This window comes from Heptranchias perlo, chromosome 23 (assembly GCF_035084215.1).
Source record: "Heptranchias perlo isolate sHepPer1 chromosome 23, sHepPer1.hap1, whole genome shotgun sequence".
Taxonomy (NCBI): domain Eukaryota; kingdom Metazoa; phylum Chordata; class Chondrichthyes; order Hexanchiformes; family Hexanchidae; genus Heptranchias; species Heptranchias perlo.
In genome coordinates this window covers 41,590,194-41,616,723 of record NC_090347.1, presented here as the reverse complement: position 1 = coordinate 41,616,723, position 26,530 = coordinate 41,590,194, and the positions used below count along the sequence as shown (strand labels likewise).

At 44.1% G+C, this 26,530-nt stretch overlaps 1 protein-coding gene across 3 annotated transcripts in view; it reads left to right on the top strand.

Moving 5' to 3' along the window:
- The window catches only part of LOC137341269 (fas-binding factor 1 homolog), a 127,783-nt gene that overhangs the window by 48,516 nt on the left and 52,737 nt on the right, over positions 1-26,530 (top strand). For all 3 annotated transcript variants that reach the window (XM_068004374.1, XM_068004375.1, XM_068004373.1), the window contains 13 exons: positions 3,856-3,981; positions 5,758-5,905; positions 6,552-6,685; positions 8,697-8,793; positions 9,311-9,760; positions 11,503-11,601; positions 11,887-11,978; positions 14,904-14,947; positions 16,333-16,377; positions 21,309-21,479; positions 24,079-24,179; positions 25,149-25,355; positions 26,142-26,249. In XM_068004374.1, coding sequence (XP_067860475.1) covers positions 3,856-3,981; positions 5,758-5,905; positions 6,552-6,685; positions 8,697-8,793; positions 9,311-9,760; positions 11,503-11,601; positions 11,887-11,978; positions 14,904-14,947; positions 16,333-16,377; positions 21,309-21,479; positions 24,079-24,179; positions 25,149-25,355; positions 26,142-26,249 — 1,822 coding nt within the window. The remainder of the gene's footprint in view (positions 1-3,855; positions 3,982-5,757; positions 5,906-6,551; positions 6,686-8,696; positions 8,794-9,310; positions 9,761-11,502; positions 11,602-11,886; positions 11,979-14,903; positions 14,948-16,332; positions 16,378-21,308; positions 21,480-24,078; positions 24,180-25,148; positions 25,356-26,141; positions 26,250-26,530) is intronic.

The window sequence follows — 26,530 nt, the reverse complement described above, 5'->3', positions numbered from 1 at the left end:
CCAATACTCAACACAACTTCAATCAGATCAATTCACACTCACCAATAATCAACACAACTTCAATCAGATCAATTCACACTCACCAATAATCAACACAACTCCAATCAGATCAATTCACACTCACCAATACTCAACACAACTCCAATCAGATCAATTCACACTCACCAATACTCAACACAACTTCAATCAGATCAATTCACACTCACCAATACTCAACACAACTCCAATCAGATCAATTCACACTCACCAATACTCAACACAACTTCAATCAGATCAATTCATACTCACCAATACTCAACACAACTCCAATCAGATCAATTCACACTCACCAATACTCAACACAACTCCAATCAGATCAATTCACACTCACCAATACTCAACACAACTCAAATCAGATCAATTCACACTCACCAATAATCAACACAACTTCAATCAGATCAATTCACACTCACCAATAATCAACACAACTTCAATCAGATCAATTCACACTCACCAATAATCAACACAACGCCAATCAGATCAATTCACACTCACCAATACTCAACAAAAATTCAAACAGATTAATTTTCATATGTGATAATCTCATGTCTGGTATTTGAGACTCTCATTTTTTTAATATAAGAACCAGAATTTTACTGTGGCCATAATAAAAGTCTGGTTTCCACAATTGATAGGTTAGTTAATCTTAATAACTACAATTTTAATTCAGCAATATCAAAATTAAACACAAGACAAAACAGATAAAATTATCAATATAGTACGGGCTTACTAAAACCTAGTAAATTACATTGTCTTTCGTTTCGTTGTTCTTCAGGCGCACCTTTCCAAAAACTGTGAAAATACTGGAAATAACTGCATTTCACAGCTAAACAAAATCTTTGTTATATTATACAAAAGTGGAAAACACATAACAAGCATTAAAAAGGGGCCATAGCCCACAACAGTGAAAAGAAAGCACTCACAATGAGGACAGGCTTTTTAAAGAGACAGTACACTGAAAACAAAAGCACATATTCTGTAGTGTGGGATCCTCTCCCTTTCTGCTTCTTGATTCTATCATAGAACCCCTTTCTGTACTGACTCAAAGTCTCAAGCTCACAGTCTGTGTCCTCACCCCAGCCTGGTGTGAAGGTCCCTCTGCCTTTCTCACGGGATCCAAGGTGAGGTAGCCAATTGGATACAAAATTGGCTTGACGACAGAAGACAGAGGGTGGTTGTAGAGGGTTGTTTTTCAAACTGGAGGCCTGTGACCAGCGGTGTGCCTCAGGGATCGGTGCTGGGTCCGCTGTTATTTGTTATTTATATTAATGATTTGGATGAGAATTTAGGAGGCATGATTAGTAAGTTTGCAGATGACGCCAAGATTGGTGGCATTGTGGACAGTGAAGAAGGTTATCTAGGATTGCAACGGGATCTTGATAAATTGGGCCAGTGGGCCGATGAATGGCAGATGGAGTTTAATTTAGATAAATGTGAGGTGATACATTTTGGTAGATCGAATCGGGCCAGGACCTACTCCGTTAATGGTAGGGCGTTGGGGAGAGTTATAGAACAAAGAGATCTACGAGTACAGGTTCATAGCTCCTTGAAAGTGGAGTCACAGGTGGATAGGGTGGTGAAGAAGGCATTCAGCATACTTGGTTTCATTGGTCAGAACATTGAATACAGGAGTTGGGATGTCTTGTTGAAGTTGTACAAGACATTAGTAAGGCCATACTTGGAATACTGTGTACAGTTCTGGTCACCCTATTATAGAAAGGATATTATTAAACTAGAAAGAGTGCAGAAAAGATTTACTAGGATGCTACCGGGACTTGATGGTTTGACTTATAGGGAGAGGTTAGATAGACTGGGACTTTTTTCCCTGGAGAGTAGGAGGTTAAGGGGTGATCTTATAGAAGTCTATAAAATAATGAGGGGCATAGATAAGGTAGATAGTCAAAATCTTTTCCCAAAGGTAGGGGAGTCTATAACGAGGGGACATAGATTTAAGGTGAGAGGGGAGAGATACAAAAGGGTCCAGAGGGGCAATTTTTTCACTCAAAGGGTGATGAGTGTCTGGAACGAGTTGCCAGAGGCAGTAGTAGAGGCGGGTACAATTTTGTCTTTTAAAAAGCATTTGGACAGTTACATGGGTAAGATGGGTATAGAGGGATATGGGCCAAGTGCAGGCAATTGGGACTAGCTTAGTGGTATAAACTGGGCGACATGGACATGTTGGGCCGAAGGGCCTGTTTCCATGTTGTAACTTCTATGATTCTATTATTCTATGATTCTTTTTGTTCTTCTTTCTTCCTCATCTTTCAACCTACCCCTCCAAATTTCAACTTCCTCTCTCAACCTCCTTAAATCCTGTGGCTGAAACAACAAGACCCCCACTTTCCAATCCTCTTTAATTTCCTTCTCCCTTACCAGTTTCTTCATCTTCGTCTCCACCTCACACAAAGTCTGACAAGTTCCTATTCTAACTCCTTGTCCTCCTGAACAATCTTACCCTCAGTTACTTGACTTTGAATCCATTTTGTCACCTTTTGACATGAGTCCCCTTCAGAACTGATCAAAAACGACACTAAATCTCTTATACATAATTTCTCAAACTTCTTATCTCGGGCTCTCTCAGCATCAGTTGAGTTAGCCATTCTGTCGACACTAAAGTGTTAATAAATCATCACTATACTACTGGTAGGTGGCAATGTCCTACAATCCCTGATGGTTCCCTTCCTTAACTGACTAGGCAATATCAGTCCATGTCAGTCCTAGGATCTCACTTACACCAAATATGCCAACGGCTATTGTGTCAGTATCCTGGCTGGCTCGCCAATTTGTAGTCAATTTGACTCTCTGCTCATTTGTTCGATATTGACACCATAATGGTTAATAGCCATATGACTTTATTTAGCACAAGCAAGAATCAATACATTACAATATTTAAGCAGTAGTTTACAAAGCATAATTGAGAATTATATTACCCCATTGTCCTTTGGGTCGAAGCTGCGACCTCGTTCCCCGTTCCTTCATTCACATACTCTCATTCTCGTTTACTGCCTGGTACTTTCTTTTCTGTCCTCTACACTTAACAAAGCCTCAGATCCCCCAGTTATACCCCAAAAAACGGAACTGCGGCAAAATACATCCAATCGGGTAATTTCCAAAATACTCCCCTTAATTTACCCACCCATATAGACAACACTTACTTGTCCAGAAGAGTCAGTACCTTGTGCCCCCCCACCCCCCTTATCTCTCCTTATTCTCAATAACAAGATTCTTAGCACAATGTTTCCCTGTCCCTGCAGTTGATGAATTACCCTATAAGCCTTGAAGGTAATGGGAGTACTAGCTAGCTTCAGTATTCCAGTGTGTCTGAAGAAGTGGGGGTACTGTTATGTCCCTCCCATAGTTTGCAAAAACTAGATTCTCATGGCTGTTCGTGCCTGCAGTTGCAGTAAGTTAATTTAAAAGCAGTCCATGTTGTGGTACAGTAGTCTAAGCTAAAGCCTTCACTATTTAACCCTTTTGAGCCTGGTTCCCCTAAATACCTTCTAAACCTATGTTTCCGTATACAAAGGAGGGAGGGGGCACGGAATCTGAAACTGAATTTGGACTTTGTATCAGTGATGTATATTATAGCAATATGAACACGGAGACCCTAACTATTGCTCCTTCGCTTATGTGTGCCTGTCCACCACAGATCACCTTATTCCCAGCACTGTGCTGTATGTGGGTGACCAGTGCAGCCCCAGCAAAATACCAGAGCCTGTCCCAAGCGGTTCCACTGATACATTCTGCTGAACAGGCTCCGCAGTGATCATTGTAATGAGCTTTTTTCTTTAAGTAATGTTCCTATCTCCATTCCAGATTTAGATGATCCGTTGGCAGGCATTCTATCTGATGAAGAAGAGGAACCAAAGAAATCAGTGGTGCCTGGGCAGAAGCCCAGCTTTCCGAGCGCAGATCTGCAGGCAGACAAAAAAGAGGCAAAAGGTATTGAGAAATTGTGTGCCCTGAAGAATGCATTCTTCATTTTGCCAATAGTAATAATCTCAGATCACCAATTGAGAGAATATTGGATACCCCTTTAAAACATTTTTTGATGTTGTGAGTATTGGGTATTCTACCTGGTACACCTATACATACAGTGAGGATGACCCCTGTGACTTACTCTTTCCCTGTGAGTAGATAAAGCACGTTTCCATGGACATCAATGATATTCTTACCTCAACTGGCAGCTTCAAGCAGTCCTTGCTCACCCACCATTGTTGGTTAAGAAGTTGCCGATTTGATTTGGTTTATTATTTTATTCCAAAGGATATTTTATGTGCTGAAACAGTAAATGGGACCCAATCTGCACCCAGATCTCACAGGTGTTCCTTTCTTTGGTAAATCTTGTCCCTAGTTCTAACATTGTTCAAAGTACCAGTGAGTACTTCTGTTAATAGATGGTCATTCACATCATGCATTTCATATTTGCTCTCAGAGTATGATCTGGCTTTCTGTCGTTGTTTGTATGAACTTGTCACAAACTGTTCATATAAAGCGATTTGAAAAGACTCCACTGCAAAGCAAAGAAGGGCTGATGAGCCTCCAGATCAATTAGAATCCACCTTGGCTCTGACCCCATGGTGACACAACAAAAACTTGCATTTGTATAATGCCTTTCCCATAGTAAAACATCCCAAGGAGCTTCACAAGAGCGTAATCAGACAAAAATTGACACCGAGCCAAAGAAGGAGACATTAGAACAAGTGACCAAAAGCTTGGCCGAAAAGGTAGGTTTGAAGGAGTGTCTTAAAGGCATGAGGGTATTAGGCTCAGAAAAGACCCGGCAACCTCCCAGGTGGCTCTTCAAACCAATATTAATGGGAACTTTTTCCCTCGTTTTGAGACCCATGCTGATATGGGGCTGCATTGTATATCTGTGGGCCTGGTTGTCTGTCTGCTTCACAGGCAGGGCATAAGAGTTACTGAAAATAACTGAAGTGCTCTGTGAGTAACTAGCTTTCCATTTGCAACACCATCGCGTTTTCATGTGTTTTTTTTTCCTGTTTGATCTGGGTACAGGATCTGACTGCCGTGACCCCTGCTTAAAACCTTAACTAATGTCCATAACCCACCCCAATTTATGCCCACTTTCTCCTTCACTTCTTGTAGATATTTATGTTACCAAGGTGAGGAATGAGAAATGGGACACTTTCATTTGAAAGACAGGATTATGGTGAGACATTAAACCAAAACCCCATCTGCCTTTTCAGGTGGATGTAAAAGATCCTATGGCATTTTTTGAAGAAGAACAGGGAATTCTCCTGGTGTCCTCGCCAATATGTATCCCTCAACCAACACCACCAAAAGCGGATTAACTGACCATTCGTCATTTGCAGCTTGCCATCTGCAAAATGGCTGGCACATTTGCCTACATTTCAAAAGTACTCCGTTGGCTGTGAAGCCCTTTGGGTCATCCTAAGGCGCTATATAAATGCAAGTTCTTTCTTTCTTTAGTTTTATTTTCACTGAGGACCACAATGACTGCAGTCCTCAAAGAGTTAGAATGGAAAGCTGTTCTTTCAGTTGCTCTACGTTTACTGATCTGTGACTGTTTAATGCCATACTGCTCTGGGCTACTACAACGGTGAGGTGGCTGATTTGAAAGAATGCCCAACACCGGCTGCATCTGGGCTCAGTCCAAAGAATCAGGAAGTTTGAAAAGTTCTTCAGTCACAGGCTTCTTCTAACCACGTGAATATTTGTGTGTGATTCTCACAGTACTCTCCAGCCCTGCAACAATTCCGGCCGTGACCACTTCACAGAGAAAGGATGAATTGTTTTTTGATGATGAAGGAGATGACCTTATGAATGCACTTGGGTTTGGCGATAGTCCGAAAACACAAAAGGAACTGAAGAAAGGGGAGGAGTAAGTGTGTGCTGGAGAGATTGTTGACCGTTTCAGTGGTGTGTGGTCAGACACCTATTAGTGACATGCCTCAGCACAAGAGTTACTCAGATGCTTCAAAGTCCCATGGCTGATTTGTGAATGTGATAGGTGCCCCTTCCTTCACATGCACCTAGAGCACAAAGAATGCGTTTTAAATATTTGTCAAAGCTGACACCTTCACAATTGGATTTGTAATGGGTTTATAAGGAGCATACGTCATGTTGCTGCTGTGGTATTGGACTGTTAAAGGGTCGATATCTGTGAGAGGTGTGCATAGCGGCTTCCCTGTATATTACAGTAGGTACTTGGAAACAATCCTGACAGCATTCAATAATAATATTATGGTTTAATAATATGTTAATTCATTTTTAATTAATGTTCACCTGAAGTAGCAGACGGGGCCTCGATTTAATATCTGATTGAAAGAACTGCTCCTCCTTCAGTGCTATAATGGACTGTCAGCCGAGATTATGTGCTCAAGTCTAGGAGTGGTAGCCTTTTGACCCAGAGGTGAAAGCTCTACCAAGTGAGCAGAGTTGACAAATATTTGCTGTGGTAGTGATGGCTTCTGTTGAATTTCATGTAGCCTGCATTCTTTAATTTCACCTGTTTTTTTCTGTGTTAGGGAGACACTGCGTCCTGGTCGCTCAAAGCTGGATGAATTGTTAGGGAGGGGGACAGCCAGGAAGTTCCTCGAGCGGCCTACAACTGGTGAAAGAAAAGAATTTAAACTAGATCCAAAATACAAAAAGATACAAGGTAACCTCGCCACGAAGTTTCCATCTGTGCATCCAGTACCAAACTCTGGGGGCAACATTAACCTAACCCATCAGTTGGGAAACTGATGGGATGGGATGCAACGCTGGTCTTACACCCTGCCCGATTTTACTCTCTATTCAATGGAGATTAATATAGGGTGGAGTGTAAAACTGATCCCAAGGATTTCCTGCCCAGCGACTTAGGTCAAAATGACCCAATTTGTATTTCTTTGACATGACTTAGGAAAGGCTGGAAGCCTCTTTGGTATTCTTTGCAATCAGATAACTTTCTGTGAGTCTTGCGCAGAGAGGAAAAAAAACAGGTTCTTGGTGGGGGCGGGGTGTTGGAGAGGAGATTCCAAAAATTGTCCCAACAAGGGATGGAGCAAAACATTCTGGAACTGCACAGCAGGTTGGTCAGCAATGAAAGAGAAAAATGGGCTCAGGTTTCAGGTAAGACCCCTTGTCAGAACCATGATTAATGTTCTCTACCCAAAATATTAACTCTTGCATTTTAAGAACTTTTAAATCCCAATTAATTGGTGGCACAGCCCATGTTGTCAGAATTCCTGTCCCTCAGTGCCAATAAGCAGTTGATTTACATTGTACTTGTTTCTCTCTTTAAATGGGAAGGAACTTTCTATTTAAAACACTTGCCTTCCCCCTCCAGCACACCTCTGTCTGAAGAGGATATATAAACCTGGTAGAAAATGTCATCAAATTTGCTGCCTCTTTCAGTTCTGTTTTCCTCTTCACCTCCTCTTGTGATTTGTTTTCAGGATGTGAAGGCAAGGCCCATCCCTAGTTTACCCTGAGAAAGTAGTGGGTCTTCTTCTGTAGGGAGTTTTTTTGCAGCTGAGTGGCTTACTAGGCCGCTTCAGAGGCCTAGCAATAGAGGTCATTAAAAGCCAACCACTAGAGTTCGAATTGTAGTACATTGATGAGCCATTCATTGCCATTTTTAGCAGTGTTGAGCAATAATTTACCAGATTTATTGAATTCGGTTTCACAACTTGCCATGATGGGATTTGAACTTCTGTATCGTTGGTTCAGTATCATAACCACTGCACTACCATACGTGCGATGTATGTTATTGAAAAGGGCCGGGTGCATCCTGGTGCAGCCCATTCCCTGCACTGAGGCGGGGGCAGTTCCTTGGACTGGCCTGTGATTGATTCAGAGCTGCCTGAGCTCTGCTGGTTGAGAGTGCAGCAGTAGCCAGTGCAGAGGTTTGGGGGTGACTCCCTCCCATTTCTCCCCCCACATCTATATCCAGGGTGAGGAGATGCATCCATAGGCTTAACTGGCCGGATGGCCTTTTCTCATTCCAAGCTTTCTTGTGCTCAGTGAGCAAGTTCCTGGCTTCGGTTTGATGTCTTTCCAAAGCTGCATGACTGAAATCAGGAATTCGGCATCTGGGAGATGACGGGTGCATTGTACTGCACCATGAGCCAGCGAACTGCCTTGTATTATCCTTCCAAATAGACCACACAGAATGGCTTTCAAACTGTCTTCTAACAAGTCTTTCATTTTTCCTTATTTTGGGACCTCCTAATCAAGATTTTCAATCTGCTCCAGAATGGCCCTATTTAACTGATGGGCCTCTGCTAGATTCCTTCCATGAAACTGTTTTATCTGCACTGTGCTTGCCGGTATGATGTTTCTGTCGTTGTAAGGCTGGCTCAGAGTAGGAGGGGATGAGCTCTGGTGCTAGTTTAGTCTGCAGTGCCTCTTGTTCCAGTTGGAATTATTGCTGGGATATGATTGATATCCTTTTGTGTCAAGTTGACTTAAAATGATTTTGAGCATAATTGGGATTCATTCTAGCATCATTCATTTAGTGTACTTGCCCTCCTGCTAATGGCCTTCAGCAGAATCCCCTCCACAAGGACGAAGAAAATAAAATATATATTAAAAATGGGAAAAAGCTGCAATTGAATGTGAGGTGTTGGGGAGTGCTATCTATTGATCAGGTGGCAGTCAGTGATTGATTGTCTTTGGCTCTTGATTAGAAAAGGAAGACTTTTTGGATGACTTCACCTTCGGTTCCTACCAGCCCACTGTGGCCACAACTCCGGAGGATCGGCAGTCCAGACGCCAGTCAGTGAGGTATGTCATTCACCCTGAGAGGAGTGATAGGAAGTCTTTCGTTCTTGCCAAAATACGCAGCGCTAATTGCCATTCTTCATCAGTGTGTCGCTCTGTCCCAGTTAAACGGAAAGTAGCTAGGCTTACAGCAAGTTCAGGTCAATCACTTCACTGCCTTGAAACTCAATTCAGCCATTTTAAAAGCCAGGCTCACTCATTCAGAAATGAATTGGTCATCACCCAAAAGGGTGAAATCACTTGGACACTGTACTTTTAAAACTTTTTATCCTGACAGTAGGTTTGGCAGTTACATGACCACCTCCAGCCTGTGCCTCATGTCAAGCCATGTTCTTGATTTGTACCACACCTCTTTCCCCCTCATGAGGAGGAGTCACTCTGTTGCTGCACGCCAGGAAAGTTTGGTTTGGGAGGAGTGTTGTAGGCTGAAGCTGCATCGTGCTGTGATATTTTTTCTTACACCACCTGTGACGCGTTTAAATGTTGTTTTATTTTAACTGTGATCTTTCTCCTTTTATAGATTTAGCCCAGAGGGTGATAGAAACTCCTTTGTTGATCAGAAACCCAAAACTGCCACGCCAACATCGACGACCCCAACGTCGGCACATGGAAGCAAGGGTGCTGCCGATTGGCTGGGGCTGAAAGATGATGTCGTTCCTGATCTGGATAATCAAACGCAAGCCAAAGAAATGCAGAAAAGGACCATCTTCTACAAAGCAAAGTCTGATTCAAACCTCCCAGCCAGCCACAATCAGAGTAAGAGGCCTTACTCAGCAGGCCGTCCCCCATCTGCATCAAAACCGATTGACAAGCCACTGGTCAGATCTGCACCATCCACATCAAAGGCAGACTTATCTGGTGCCGTAGAAGATGATTGGCTGAAGGAGGCATTGGCTCGGAAGAAGTCTCAGGCCCCAGAATCCCATCCCCTGGGATCGGCTGATGAAGTTGACACAGGGACAGGCTTATGGTAAGGAGCTGATTAGGGATGGAAAACAGGTTGATGGGACTCGCTGCTGGAGCAGGTTCCCCTGCCAGTTAATAAGTGCTAAGTACCCACTGCTGTAGGCAGATCCGTAATATGGAATTTGTGGACCTTCGGGGGGACTAATGAGCGCCATATAATTAAACTAATTTGGCAATCAGCACAGTGAAGACCAGGTCAGAAAGGTGTGATTTCAAAAAGGCAAACTTCAGTGGAAGGAGGGATGACCCAAAACAAATTAAAGGGGTTTTAATGCTGAAAGATATCTCAGTTGTGGAGAATTTTAAAATGTTTTAATTATGCAAGTTAAGTTTAAACCCAAGAATAAAGTGGATGAATGCAGAAATTAAAGTGGAGATAAGGAACAGAAACAGTGTCTACTGGGAGAGGCTGAAGTTTGGGATAGTATTGGAGAACAGGCAAAGAGAGAACTGGAGAGGAATATAGTAGAGGATGTTAAGCACAGTAATAAAACATTTTGTGAATATCGCAACAGAAGGAGTGTTTAGGGAGGAAGTTAGAACTCTTAATGATAAAAGTGATTGAGAAATTGAAGATAAAAGCAGAATAAGATTAGTTAACGATTCTTTTTTTAAGAAATATTCATCAGGGAGGAAAATGTTGATTCATTGTAAATTATTTTTGTACTAAATATCCCAGACGATATTGAAATTGTTGTGGCAGAGGTACTTGGTGGTTTAAAGAGACAGAAAACTAGCAAATGCCCTGGACCAAATCCTAAAATGTTAAACGAAGACTAGGCAGGAAATTTGTGGGATGCTTACTATATCCACAAAGGATTCATTGGATACTGATGCGGTTCTGCAGCATTGGAAGCAAGAAAACGTAATACTTATATTTAAAAAGGGGGACAAATTTGACCTAGACAACTACAGGCCCGTTAGCTTAAAATCAGCAGCAGGTAAAATAATGGAAAACATTGTAAATAAAAGGCTGGAGTAACATCTATATAGTAATAATTTAATGAGGAAGAGTCAGCATTGGTTTAGAATGGGTAATGCATGCTTGACAAACTACTTGGACTGTTTTCAGGACATTACAAATAATATAGATATGGGAACTTATTTTGTTCTCTCTCTCTATCTCTCTCTCCCTCTCTCCCATTTGCACTCTTGCTCCCTCTCGCTTGACATTCACACTCCATTTCACACTTGCTCTTGCATGCGCTTTCTCTCTCTCTCTTGCTCCGTCACGCTTGCTTGTTTTCCCTTGCAGTCGCTCTCTGTTGGGCTCTCTTGTGTTCACTCTGGTGCACTTGCTCACACCTACAGTTTGTCGTACTTGCTCACTTTCACATTTGCTCATTTTTGCACTTATTCACTCTCACTCTTGTGCACTGGCTATCTCATGCTCACTTTCTTCCGCGCTTCAACTCTGTCGCAGCCGTCTGAATCTGCCCCTCCGTGTGCTTGAGTTTGAGGCTTTCATTGATGTTGAAGTTAGGTTTCTGTCATTAGTGTGTGACTTTCTGCATGATCTGATTTTACAATCCTGAGATCACAGAATTTAATATCCTCTTACTACGATGTTCGACTCAGAAGTTGCATTCCCCCCCCACCCAACAGAAATTCATGTTTGAGTGAAGTCTGCTCCATTCCGTTTTAAGTTTTACTATTTGAAACTCTCTGTGGTCCTGATACTTTCTTCAGAAATGGTCCTTATTTCCTATCCCCATTGAGCTGTTGAATTTTTTTCTTATTGACTAGTAAACAGAATGGATCACTAGGTGCACGTGGGCAGTCCTCAATCACAGCAGTAACAGAACAGACGGCTGAGAGCAATCCTGTGGAATCCAGGAGCAGCGGGTATGTAGAACATACCCACAACTGTTTGGGCCTTTTATTCTTAGAAACAGTGGTATGAAATAATGGAGAGAAAGATTTGAAAACTACCTCTTCCTCTGGCTCTGTGTTCATGTGCTTGTACATTGTATAGAACCAGTTACAGTTTTGCGCGCATACATGTGCATATGCGTGCACGCTACTTATAACCAAATCCAGTCTTCTGTATCTGTGTATGTCTGTGTGTGTGCGCGCTGCATACAATGGAAACTACTTTTTCCAGCGCTGTTTTCTGCCTTCCTTTGGCAGGTCCCCATTTCCATGGGAGAATGCACGCAGACAAGCCACTCCTCCACCTGTGACTGACACTTGGAAAGAACCTATCACCAAAAATGTGCTTGGTGAGTTGAAAAATGAGAATAAGTAGAATCATAGAATAACACAGCACAGAAGGAGGCCATTCGGCCCATCATGCCTATGCCGGCTCTCTGAAAGAACAACCAATCAGTCCCACTCCCCTGCTCTTTCTCCATAGCCCTGCAATTTTTCCTTTTCATCTTCAGCTGCTTCATTAATGACCTTCCCTCCATCATAAAGTCAGAAATGGGGATGTTCGCTGATGATTGCACAGTGTTCAGTTCCATTCGCAACCCCTTGGATAATGAAGCAGTCCATGCCCGCATGCAGCAAGACCTGGACAACATCTAGGTTTGGGCTGATAAGTGGTAAGTAACATTCACGCCAGACAAGTGCCAGGCAATGACCATCTCCAACAAGAGAGAGTCTAACCACCTCCCCTTGACATTCAATGGCATTACCATCGCCAAATCCCCCACCATCAACATCCTTGGGGTCACCATTGACCAGAAACTTAACTGGACCAGCCACATAAATACTGTGGCTACAAGAGCAGGTCAGAGGCTGGGTATTCTGCAGCGAGTGACTCACCTCCTGACTCCCCAAAGCCTTTCCACCATCTACAAGGCACAAGTGAGGAGTGTGATGGAATACTCTCCACTTGCCTGGATGAGTGCAGCTCCAACAACACTCAAGAAGCTCGACACCATCCAGGACAAAGCAGCCCACTTGATTGGCATCCCATCCACACCCTAAACATTCACTCCCTTCACCACCGGCGTACCATGGCTGCAGTGTGTACCATCCTCAGGATGCAATGCAGCAACTCGCCAAGGCTTCTTCGATAGCACCTCCCAAAATCTGCGACCTCTACCACCTAGAAGGACAAGAGCAGCAGGTACATGGGAACAACACCACCTGCATGTTCCCCACCAAGTCACACACCATCCCGACTGGAAACATATCGCCGTTCCTTCATCGTCTCTGGGTCAAAATCCTGGAACTCCCTACCTAACAGCACTGTGGGAGAACCTTCACCACATGGACTGCAGCGGTTTCAAGAAGGCGGCTCACCACCACCTTCTCAAGGGCAATTAGGGATGGGCAATAAATGCTGGCCTTGCCACCGACGCCCACATCCCGTGAACGAATAAAAAAAAATATTTATCCAATTCCCTTTTGAAAGTTACTATTAAATTTGCTTCCATCACCCTTTCAGGCAGTGCATTCCAGATCACAACAACTCACGAAGTAAAAAAAATTCTCCTCATCTGCCCCCTAGCTATTTTGCCAATTACCTTACACCTGTGTCCTGTTTACTGATCCTCCTGCCGGTGGAATCTGTTTCTCCCTATCTAATCCACCATAATTTTGGACACCTCTATTAAATCTCCTTTTAACTTCCTTTGCTATAAGGAGAACACTCCTAGCTTCTCTCTTCTCTCTACGTAACTGAATTCCCTCATCCCTGGTGTCATTCTGGTATATCTCTTCTGCACCCTCTCTAAGGCCATGACATTCTTTCTAGTAATCGCTGATAATATTGCCAGTGTGGTACTGAGCTTTGTAGCCCAGAAGGTCTCTGGTTAGAATCCAGGTCTGTGCTGACTTTGTTGAACTATGCTATGGCAATATTTGTAGTGCTTCAATTGGTCTCAGTACACCTGGGCTAGGGAGGGTAAAAAATTAACCAGAGTTCCTACTCCTAATCACTATGTAGTGGCCCCTGCTGGATACGGTAGCTTAGTGGTTATGTTACTCGGAACCGTGCGCAAATTGGCTGCCGCGTTTCCTACATTACAACAGTGACTACACTTTAAAAAGAACTTCATTGGCTATAAAGCGCTTTGGGACGTCATGAGGTCCTGAAAGGCACTATATAAATGTGAGTCTTTCAAGTCTTTTTAATAATCCATAGGCCTGAGCTAATAATCTGGAGAACGTGAGTTGAAATCCTACCATGGCAGTTTGAGAATTTAAATTCAGTTTAAAAAAACCTGGAAATAAAAATCTGGAACCAGTAAAAGTGACCATGAATCTGTCGGATTGTTGTAAAAACCCAACTGGTTCACTAATGTCTTTTATAGAAGAAAACCTGCTCTCCTTACCTGGTCTGGCCTATATATGATTCCAGTCCCACAGCAATGTGGTTGACTCTTCTAAAGTGGCCTAGCAAGCCACGCAGTTGTATCAAACTAGGAATGGGCAATAAATGTCAAACCTTGCCAGTGACACCCACATCGATGGGAATTAATTTTTTTAAAAGTCTGTCTATGTGAATGTCAGGTAAGGACAGGATTGGTACCACACACAGTTGATTAGCCTGCCGAGACTCTCTGTCTAGGTTTATACAGGAATAATGCCCACTGTGGCTCCGTTGTTGGAACTCTCACCTCTGAATCAGAAGGTTGTGGACTCAAGCCACAACTCTAGGACTTGAGTATGGAATCTAGGTGACACTTGAGTAGAATACTGAGGGAGTGCCATATTGTCAGAGGTGCTGTGTTTAGGATAAGTAGTTAAACCAAAGGCCTATCTGAACATTCCTCACTCAATCAACATCACCAAAAACAGATTAACTGGTCATTCATCTCATTTGTTATTTGTGGGTCCTTGCTGTGTGCAAATTGGCTGCTGCATTTGCCTACAGAACAATGATGACTGCACTTCAAAAAGTAATTCATTGGATGTGAAACACTTTGAGATGTCCCGAGGATGTCGCAAAGTGCTATATAAATGCAGGGTTGTTTGCTAATTTTATTAGCTTCTAAAGAATCAAATAAAATGGTCCAGTAAGTGGATTGAGCAATGGAATAGATGCCCTGTGTTGCTGTTCTTTATGTTCTTTACTGTTTATCTTTTCTAAACTGAAGCATTTCTTTAATAACTTTCACTTTATCCACCGTCTTGAATTCACTAGTTATGTTATGAAATGGGGTTCACTAACTCTCCTCTCTGTATGTTTACAGCATCTCCACAAGGACAGAAGGATGATCGACTATCTGCTTTACAGGTAGGAGTGAGGTGGCTTCACCTACATTGCACTTACTCCCTTAACCCTCGCTGTACCAACTTGTTTCCCACATATAACCAGGGCTGGTCAGTTTCATGTGGGGTTCGTCAATAAGGGTAGGAGCTCTGTCCCTAACATGATTTTCTTTGGTTATAAGGAGAGATGTGAGAACTGGGGCTCAGTTTGTGGGAGCAAAGAAGGTTAAAGGGAGATCAGACAGAGGTATTCAAAATTATGATGAGTTTTTAAAAAGAAGAGTATGGGAAATGGAACTTAGTCTGAGAGCCAGCAAAAGTACAATGGGCCAAATGTCCTCCTCTTTTGCAAAATTCTATGATTCTATTTAGCTGAAGACTCGATTTGATGTATTGAATAAGAGAGGGAGGGACTGGTCAAAACTTGACAGAACGCACTCCATGTTAAGCAAGGTGATGTGGTGATTCAATTTAACTGTTGGTACCCTGATGAAGGATTGATGTGGGGATTCGGTTTGACCACTGGGAGCCTGGTAATGGTTTCACATGGTGATTTGCTGTAACTGCGTAAAGCCTGGTAATGAATTGATGTGATAATTCATTGTGACCATTCAGAGCCAGTTGTATTTAGTTTGAACGCGTCGCCCTAAAAAGATGTTCTATAAAAATCAAGTATCCTTTCTGATTAGACCAATTTGAAAATAACACCAATAAAGTCTCCTAAAAATGCCTTTGTAACTCATACTATCATATTCTCCCTCACTTGTACATGAGCCCTTCCTCTGTCTTGTTGACTCCCACTGAGGTGCAGTTTTCATCAGGTTTGGGAGAGGTGAGTGAAAGAAAAGGATTCTCAGCTTTCCAGCTGCACAGGGCTTTTTTTAAAAATACTTTATTCCCCTTTATTTTGCAAGTTATTTCTTTCTCCCTCCCTCAGGTTCCCACTGTCATCCGATATTCCCCAAAAGGATTGCTGGTGATCTGCAGTCTATTCCCAGCTTTCTATGAACACTGATCTTGAACATGTGTCAGAAGATGCAGGAGAGAGGTGTGGACAGTTTCACTGATTTTTCTTTCACTCTGTGGAAGTGCCTTTTCTCCATGCACCTCTTTCCCTACTACACCTCCCCCCCGTCCCAATCAGACTTTGGTGAAATTGTGATGGAAATCTATTCATTCTGTTCCCTGCTGGCTCGTGATATTGTAAAAATGGACGGCTCATTCAGTCTGACTGCTGCTTGCCTGCAATTGAACAGTGTGGACTGTAAAGAGTTAATGAAGTTTGTATGATTTAAATGATTAAATATATATTTCTCTCTCTCTCTCTCTCTCTTTCTTTCTCCATTCCTCTCCATCTCTCTCTTTCCCTACCCATTTTCTCTCTCTCCCTCCCGCTCTCTCTCCTCCCAGGTGTCCCTCTCTACTGATCAGCTGCAACAGTTACTTCAGCTCCAGGTGAGAGCCTCTGGCCAGTCCATATTACATTAATTACATTCAGACAACAATTCAGGTACCTTAGTTGCTACCTTTGGGTGTACGAGTGTGAGTTAACAGTGAGAATCTGAGAGAAGAGGTATAACCTTACAAGATATAGTTTTCGAGCATCAGCTTTTTTGGTTTTCACTTGGTGTGGGAAAGTGGTGGTGGGAGTTTTTCGGCTCACAGCTGTTCTGTAACGGGTCGGTAGGATTTGTGTGAGAATGATGTTCAATAGTGATGTTCCCTTTGACAGCTTTTTCTCTCTCTGCTTTACACCTTTTGCATGGTATGCACCTGGGTTCCACTTAGTATCTCCTTTTGATGTCACAGTTCCTGAATTCCCTGTGTGGGAGTCACTACCATTGTTACAGGTTAGGCTGTCTCCCAATACTTTTAACTCGCAGTCATAGCAAAAAGGCAGTTTTCATAAGCATATCGAATGCCATCTGAACCACAGCCTCTACCTATGTGTGCTGTGGGTAGGATAGTTGTATTGGGTTTAATACTTACCATTTACCTAACACCAGTTGCATTAGAGACCCTGTGGGAATCCCGCCACGTTCTGCTGTTGACTCCGAAAGGTGGTAAATATCATGCTATCAAACAGTCACATTCAGGCTAAAAGTAATAGCTGGTTTATTCACAACTAAAGTGTTACACAGAAGCAGAAAGACACAGCAAGAGACTAATGACTTACCCAGTGCATAAGTTGTATCAAAACTAGGAAAGAGTCCAACATCTCTGTAGTTTTTTTAGTACCTTTTGATTGAGTCTCTGATGGACTGTTACAAGTGCAATAACTCCACAAAGCTGCTCTTTGTAGCCTTATGTGATGTAGGCAGTGCAAAGCAGAGAAGTGGAGGCCACAGGACTACTCCAACAATATGTCTGTCTTTACACTGATACTAAAGCTGGCTCATTGGATGATCAAATAAATTCTTCAGAATGATCTGGCAATTGAAATATTTACCTTTTCTAACATTTACGTAGGTAAGATAAGAACAGCAGTGTCCTGGCCATATGATAGTCTGTTTGCTTTTGACACCTGGCAACAGTTGAAATCACATCTTGAACACAAAGCAAAATACTGCAGATTCTGGATAACTGAGACAAAAACAAAAAATGGTAGAAACCCTCAGCAGGTCAGGCAGCATCTGCAAAGAGAGCAGACAAGTTAATGTTTTAGGCATGGACCCTTCATCAGAATGAAAGAAATTACAGAAGACAGCATTTAAAATGGAACAGAACAAGGGTTATGGAGGAGGAAAGAACACCCACACCCACACTCCGCCTGTAAAGTGCTTAAGTGGAGAACAGGAGATGGTTAAATCGCAGAAGTGATACTAACCTGAGACAATAGGAGGCATAATGAGAGAAATCAAAGAAATAAAAGACATATATGAGATAGAGTGTGTGAATAGCTTAAAGAGTTGGGGGATAGGCAGGGTAGCATGAAAAACTGGCAAAGCAGAACAGGCTTCATTGGCCCAGTGGCCTGGTGGAAGAAAAAAGCAGCTGGACACCAAGGGTGCAGACCCACCTCGCCAACATGGTTTTTCCCAAGCACCCGAAATCACATCTTATCCAATTAAAACATGCCGATTTTTGCTTTTAAAGAATCCACAAACTGATACCTTTTAGAACTAAGCTCCCTAGATAGTTAATCTACTCCCTCCATAGTTCATTTATCAAAGATAATTTCAGCTACTTCCCCCAGCCTGCAGACTTGCTGACATTTGCATTTCAAATATCTGGACAGTTTTGTGTTTTGGCCATTCCTTTGACCGAACTTGTTTTCAGTTACTGCTAGTCAAATAACAAAAAAGACAGAAATTTCCCTATTTGGTGCAGAATGAAAACTCGTCACAGGCATGACCCTGAATACTGTCACTGAGTGGTACAACCAGACCCACCATTAACACATTGAGGCCAGTTGATAAACAAGTTGCTTTGATTTTGGCCTTGAGCTGACTTCCTCCTTTATTAAACTAAAAACTGTCATCTGGAAGGGGGAGGTTGAGTCCTTGCATGGGGCAGGGGTTTCTTCCCCCACCTCTCCCATCAATCTTTTTTTTAAACAGACTCCCACATCAACCCTGAAAATCCAAAGTACATTGCCATTTAAGATGACTCTTTGAAACCTTTCACCGTCTCAAATCAGAATGCTGAAAACCCAGGAGATTCTTGGGTACAACTTTTGAAAGCAGTTTAGAGAAGTGCATGGAGCTGTACATATTCCATATTCTGCTCTGTGGAGATGTAGTTATATTTACCTTATCTCTCCGCTGGAAATGTAAGTGATTTAATGAAATTCTGGTTTGGTCACCATCCATGTGGGATGCAACCGCCTCCCTCTGCTGGCTGTAAGGATTCTGTGTGAAATGATTTTGGGGTAGTTTCCACTTATTTCCAAACGGTAATGAGACCACAGCACAAAACTGCTCATAATTCAATGCAAACTGACACTCTGGGCTCGATTTTCGTACCCTTGATTGGGTGCGTTCGTGGCGGGGGGGGTTGTGAAAATCCGGGATTCCCGGGGCGGGTCTGGAGCCCGGCTCCAACCCGCCCACTTCCGGGATCCCCAGTGACGCGCTGACATGCGCGCGCAGCCCCCGCACATGGGACTCCCACCGGCAATTAAAGCCGGCCAGGGGCCACTTAAAGTACTTAAACAGGTACTTCAGGTTGTTTACAGACCTGATTGACCTGATATTTTAGGAGGGCTGGGATTTTGAAATTAACTGAGACTGTTTCCCGTACTGGGGGAAACACTCCCAGTTCAAATGGACATGTTGCAGCCATCAGCCTGTGGCAGCTGCAAAGGTCCATTTGACAGGTGGCGGGGGGGGGAGACCCTCACTCATTGCAGAAGGCCACTCTGTTACTTTGGACAAAGTTTGGCCTCCACCACCCTCCCCCAACAATAAAATTCACAAACTTGCACACTTACCCCGGTGTCCAGACACATTTACCGACCTTGCGGACCCCCTCAAATGTACATCTTCCGGATGGGGGCCGCCGTAGCTGCAGTCATGACCTCCTCAGAGGGCGAACAGCATCACCAGCCTCGCTGGCCACGCCGTCAACCTCTGACACGTGGAGCTCCACAACACAGTGCTGTGACACATCCACCTGCACAGCAGGAGGGAGGGCAACCGCAGAGAGAGATGCGTCGCAGAGGGCACTACCCTCGTCACAGGTAGTGAGACCGAGGCTCAGCTTCCTGGACCTCTCTGAGCAGCAGTGCACACGGAGGCTCAGAGTCACTCGACATGTAGTTGTGGACATCTGCAGCCTCCTTCATGCCGAGCTGCTCCCGGCTGGCCCGAGCAGCATCTTCTTACCTGTCGCTGTCAAAGTCACCACTGCCCTCAACAACTTCTCCTCCGCATCCTTCCAGGGTGCCACCGGGGACATCGCCGACGTTTCTCAGTCGTCTGCACAAAAGAGCCCTGCAAATACACCTACACCCACTCTGCAGTGACACAATGGGTGGCATCAGTTGTGGGTCTTCATAGTGATCCTCAGGAAAGGACATTATTGCACAAACCAGACAAGATTCACAAAGACGTGGCAGTAGTGGTGACGATATAAAATGTTATGTGAGTTGATCAGAAATTAAATATAGGTAAACACCATGACAAACCCTCAAACACACTTGTGCATCCCCTTCATGCACATGACACGTTTGCCTTATGCTGCCTACTGCACATATGTGATGCATGCCCTGTGGCTGCAGCACAGGTAGTGGCAGGTTGAGTGAGGCTGACCGTGAAAGAGATGCATGAGAGGATGAGTATGAGATAGAGCCATGAGATTGTATGAGGATTGGGTTGAGTGGTAGTGGTGGGATGAGTACTGGCGAGGTGAGTAAGTGCAAGTAAGATGAGGATGACCTTTGAGTGGGTGTGAGGAGTGATGTGACAGAGTAGTGTTGGCAGTGCAGAAGGAGGTGTGGGGTGGGGCCGGTGATGTGGCAGACGGAATGAGTAAGTGTACTCACTTCGACTGACCTACTCAGGTGATTGAAACGCCTCCTGCACTGTATGCAGGTGGGCGATATGTTGGTGGTGCTGGTGACCTCCTCTGCCACTTCGAGCCAGGCCTTCTTGGTGGCAGAGGCAGGCCGCTTCCTCCCGCCCATTGGGGGGAAGATCTCTGTCCTCCCCCTCCTCCTCACCCCATCCAATGATACCTGGAGTGAGGCATCATTAAACCTGGGAGCAGCCTTCCCCCTGGGCTGCTCCATGCTGGAATTTTTCCTATTTTCTGCAGCATCAGTCAGTGGAGGACTGCCCCTTTAAATAGGGCTCCTCCAGCTGACAGACCTTACTGTGCATGCGCAGTCCGTCCGCCCGCCGCGCAGCTTACCAGCGGGAAACCCGGAAGCACAGGTAAGTGGCTCCAATTAGCCTGCGATTGCGTGCGGAGCACACTGATTTCACCGGGCGCGTTACCCACGTGCCCAGTCGTCCCCCCGCTGAGAACCCGCCGCCCTGCTAATATCGAGCCCTCTAACTTGGAGAGGTTTTAAGGATGTCTGATATGGGAGGCTGGTGCAGCAATGGGTAGTGATCGGAGATTGAACATCAGGTCTGTTAGAGAAATGTGGAGGGAGCTTTAGTCTGCATCTAACTCAATCAGTACCTGATGCGGGATTCGCCAGCTCTGGGTACCTGGTAACAAAAGGTGTTCCATTGACTTCCCATGCTTTCGATGAGCATAAGCTATCAAAGTTCAAAAGTAAATCAGAATTTACTAAAATGTCACAATTTGACATTTAAATGCTGTTTAACTGTTTAATGCATTTCCATACAGTACAGTAAGATTTGTGGGTACTCTGATTTAAACCCATGTGGCATTGCAGTTTAACTTTAGTCTGTTCTGTTTATCCTCTTTATCAGCTGCTTCAATCAACCTCTGGGGGTCAAGGCTTGGGTGTGGACCTACCGAACGCCGTGGAGCTAGAGAACAGGCTGACAGCAGTGCAGAAACAGCTGAAGAGCACAGATGCTGAGCAGTACACAGTCTTGCAGACTACCGAGGAGGCCAAAATCATCGAGCTGGAGAGTAAGGTACGAGAGCAGTTCAGAGCCTGACTGTTACATGAACGTTCCAGTCGCTGACACAAAGTTAGGAGGCACAGTAAGTTGTGTGGATGGGAACCGGAAATTACAAAGGAAGATAGACTTAGTGAGTGGGCAAAACTGTGGCAGATGGAGTTCAGTATGGGGAAGTGTGAGGTCATCCACTTTGGATCTGAGAAAGACAAATTGGAACATTTTTTTAACGTTGAGAGATTAGGAACTGCAGAGAAGCAAAGGGATTTAAGTGTCCAGGAACATAAATGTACAGGTACAAAAAGTAATAAAAAAGGCTAATGGAATGTTGGTCTTTATCTGAAGGAGATTGGAATGCAAAAGTGAGGAAGTTATGGAATACAAAAGTGAGGAAGGATATTGTACAGAGCCTTGGTCAGACCCCATCTGGAGTACTACGTTCAGTTTTGGGCACCACACCTCAGGAATAATATATTGGCCTTGGAGGGGGTACAGTGCAGATTCACTAGAATGATACCAGAGCTTGAAGGGTTAAATTAAAGGTTGCATAAACTTGATTTGTGTTCCTTTGAGTTTGGAAGGTTGAGGGGTGATCTAATCGAGGTGTTTACAATGATAAAGAGATTCAATGGGGTAGATACAGAGAAACTGTTTCCTCTTGTGGGGGAATCCAGAACAAGGGGGTATATTCTTAAAATTCGAGCCAGGGCATTCCACAATGAAATCAGGAAGCATTCGTTCAACAAAGGGTAGTGGAAATCTGGAACGCCTGCCCCCAAAAGGCTGTGGATGCTGGAGCAATTGAAATTTTCAAGACTAAGATTGACAGATTTTTATTAGGAAAGGATATCAAGGAATATGGATCAAAAGGGGATAAATGGAGCTGAGATACAGATCAGCTATGATCTAATTGAATGGTGGAACAGGCTCGAGGGGCTGAATGGCTCATGGATGAATGAATTCCTATGTTTCATGATGCTTCTAAAGCCTCTAATAGTCATGGTAGAATAAAGTTCTTTCTCCACTGCCCTTCATGTATACCTGGAAAATCTCCTCCTATTTGAGGTGAGATTTATAGTGAAAATGGCATTGCTGCTTACAAATCAGTCCAGTCATTCTCACTCTGACATCAGCTGATGAGAGCTGAGCCTGCCAGCCCAGTATCACATGGATTGTGCGCTGTTGATTTTCCTATATTATGAAAGTGCAGCAGAAGCGAGTGTTAGAATTGGCCAGAACAGCCTTTACACCGGTGGGATGTGGATTAGAATCCAGTTCGGACTGATGTGTTAAAAGTCAGCTCTGTCTGGAGTTCCACTGAAATAAGTTTGCAGACCATCAGCATGTTTTCTAATAGGTACAGGCCCATACCATAAGACTGTCCATAATTAAACACAAGTTGGTAACTTCACTCAGGGAGGCAATAAGGATAACTGGTGTAGGAAGTGTAAAATTTCACATAGGTGCAATAGGGCGAGCTTCTCGGTGTTGAACAACATTGCTGTAGCAATGTAGAGGGATCCTTGCTCTGTATCTAACCCGTGCTGTACCTGCCCTGGGAATGTTTGATGGGACAGTGCAAAGGGAGCTTTACTCTGTATCTACTCCGTGCTGTACCTGCCCAGGGAGTGTTTGATGGAAAAGTGTAGAGAGAGCTTTACTCTGTATGTAACCCATGCTGTACCTGTCCTGGGAGTGTTTGAATGTAGAGGGAGCTTTACACTGTGTCTAATCCAGGGCAGGTAAAGTATGGGTTAGATACAGAGTAATGCTCCCATCAAACACTCCCAGGACAGTTACAGGTATCATGGATTTGATACAGAGTAAAGCTCCCTCTGCACTGTCCCATCAAACACTCCCAGGGCAGGTACAGCACGGGTTAGATACAGAGTAAAGCTTCCTCTACAGTGTCCCATCAAACACTCCCAGGGCAGGCACAGCACGGATTAGATACAGAGTAAAGCTCCCTCTACGCTGTCCCATCAAACACTCCCAGGGCAGGTACAGCACGGGTTAGATACAGAGTAAAGCTCCCTCTACACTGTCCCATCAAACACTCCCAGGGCAGGTACAGCACAGGTTAGACACAGAGTAAAGCTCACTCTACACTGTCCCATCAAACACTCCCAGGGCAGGTACAGCACGGGTTAGATACAGAGTAAAGCTCACTCTACACTGTCCCATCAAACACTCCCAGGGCAGGTACAGCACGGGTTAGATACAGAGTAAAGCTCACTCTACACTGTCCCATCAAACACTCCCAGGGCAGGTACAGCACGGGTTAGATACAGAGTAAAGCTCCCTCTACACTGTCCCATCAAACACTCCCAGGGCAGGTACAGCACGGGTTAGATACAGAGTAAAGCTCCCTCTACACTGTCCCATCAAACACTCCCAGGGCAGGTACAGCACGGGTTAGATACAGAGTAAAGCTCCCCCTGCACTGCAAGAGCTAAATCCTCCACTGTGCATCCTCTTCGGAAGGAGAGAGATTTTTCTGCTGTGGTGATTTGAGGATGTTTTGTAAATAGATTATCTGTTAATTGTGTTATAATTTCCATAAACCTGGAACAAAAATAGCAATGAATTCATTTTCTGTTTGCGACCTCACAAGGTGCGAAAGCTGGAACTAGAGCGAGAGCAGCAAAAGATCCTTCTGAATAGCCTCCAGCAGCAACACAAAGACGATCTAGAGCTGATAGAAAATGCACACAGGTGAGGAGGAACAGGTGCAAACAGGCAAAGGGAGGGGCAAAGCTTCATGCAGATAAAGGGAGTTGTCCCCGTGACTAAGATAGTGTAGAGTGATAAAGAAACACTAGACCAACAAAGGGAAAGTGTTCTATGCAGATGGAAACAGGAGGAGTAGTCTGCATCGGTGTTTTGATTTTTCCTTTTAGACATTTTGATGAATTTTGTGCTGGGAAATAAAGCATGTTTCACTTTAGGCATCCAATGTTCACATCAAACACTCCCAGGACAGGTACAGCACGGGTTAGATATAGAGCAAAGCTCCCTCTACACTGTCCCATCAAACACTCCCAGGGCAGGTACAGCACGGATTAGATACAGAGCAAAGCTCCATGTATTTGATCTGTGTTTGTGAGCCCCTATTTCAAAACAACAGACTGACTGTAACAATCATTCTATGAGATTGTAAAATTAATATTGAATTATGGAATAGTTTTATCCTGTGGGCCCTTGTCCATTAGGAGTTGGGTTGGGACTCTCTAAAATTATATGAAGTTGGACCCCATAAAGCCAAAAGACATAATTGCATTGGCTGGATTTGAATCAGATCCCAGAGATGAAGGGCAGTGTTTGTCCTGCTAACCCAATCGGTACCCTATTCCTACCCCCTACTCCCCCTCCACCCACCCCAACTATCATGGATCCCTGGTCGAATCCTAGTCTTGGTGTTTTGAATGAAGAGATTTTTTTACATGAGACTGGACAGTGAGTGTCATTAGCCTGCCCAACTGTGAAGAGCATCTCAGCAAGCCTGATCCTGTCCTCGCCCTATGTCCGTCTAGGTGCACTTTCCAGCTTGGGTCACTGGAAAGCAACCTGTCTATTTAGGACGGGAATGTCGCATTACTCCTCCCGTGGTCGAGAATCCGGGTGTTACAGGTTGGAGTGTTAGAGATTACATTTATCATCTCTTACCGTTTTCCTTGCTTCCAGGAACCGCTTGAAGGTAATTGAGGTATCGTACCAGCAGCGGGAGGCTAGACTGCAAGATGAGAACCGGGATCTCTCGGAGCAACACGTGGCACGACAACAGATCTTGGATCGAGAGAGATCGGAACTGATTGCAAGGTACCAGCGCAAGCTCACTGAGTTTGAGGAAGAGAAAGCCAAGGAGAAGGACCGACTCACGGAACTACAACGGTAAGAGTGAAGTATATAGTACATATAGTCTGTGTCATACACACTGGTCGCTGCAGTTACCTCTTCTAACAAATACAGCTCTATCCCATTATATTTTTCTTTGCCGATAACTTTCTCCCCTCTTCCACCTCCTGCTGAAGTCATTGACTCTCGGATGCCAATACCTCACCCAAGTACCCATTCATCACATGAGTGTGAGCAGCTGATTCTGTCTTTGCCCTATGTCCATGTAGGTTCACTTTCCAGCAGAAATCTCTGGCTAGCAATCAGTAGTGGAAACTATGTCCCATTTCTTTCTCCCTCTGCGGTCAATTGTGATGCTCCAGTTAAAATTGATTAGCTCAACATAGACTGGGGATTGAACCTGGGCCCTCCTGATCTTTATGGTGTAATGATGTGGAGATGCCGGTGATGGACTGGGGTTGACAATTGTAAACAATTTTACAACACCAAGTTATAGTCCAGCAATTTTATTTTAAATTCACAAGCTTTCGGAGGCTTCCTCCTTCCTCAGGTAAATGTTTACCTGAGGAAGGAGGAAGCCTCCGAAAGCTTGTGAATTTAAAATAAAATTGCTGGACTATAACTTGGTGTTGTAAAATTGTTTACAATTTATGGTGTAATGCTGCACTCAGTGATGCTGTTATCCACTAACCCTTCAGGGCAGCGTCAGATGCTTTCTAAGAGAGAATATGTGCATCTTAAAATGCGAAAAGATTATTTAGTTGGGCTGCAAGGCTGTTTTTTTGTTTGTGAGCTTCACCATTGCTGGCCTTTGATCTGCAGGCAGTCGATCGCGGATATGAGAAAAGAACATGAAGAACAGCTGCAGCACGTGAAACAACTGAAGGAGCAGGAGATTGATGCAGTGACCAGCGCATCCTCTCACACAAGGTAACATCTGGTCCATCATCTGAGTGCTCACTCTCAGTTCAAGTTTTCAGTGCAGCTCCAGGCGTGTGTTTGAGTAAATGGAAGGAATGTATCAGTAGCAAAGGCGTTCATTGTAGCTGTGCAGTGAGGGACAGAGGTACTGAAAGAGCAGCAGCAGAGCATGGGGCATCTTTTTCTTTATTCATTCTCGGGATGTGGGCGCTGCCATTTATAGCCCATCCTTAAACTGAGTGGCTTGCTAGGCCACTTCAGGGGAAACCTGCCGTCCTTACCCGGTCTGG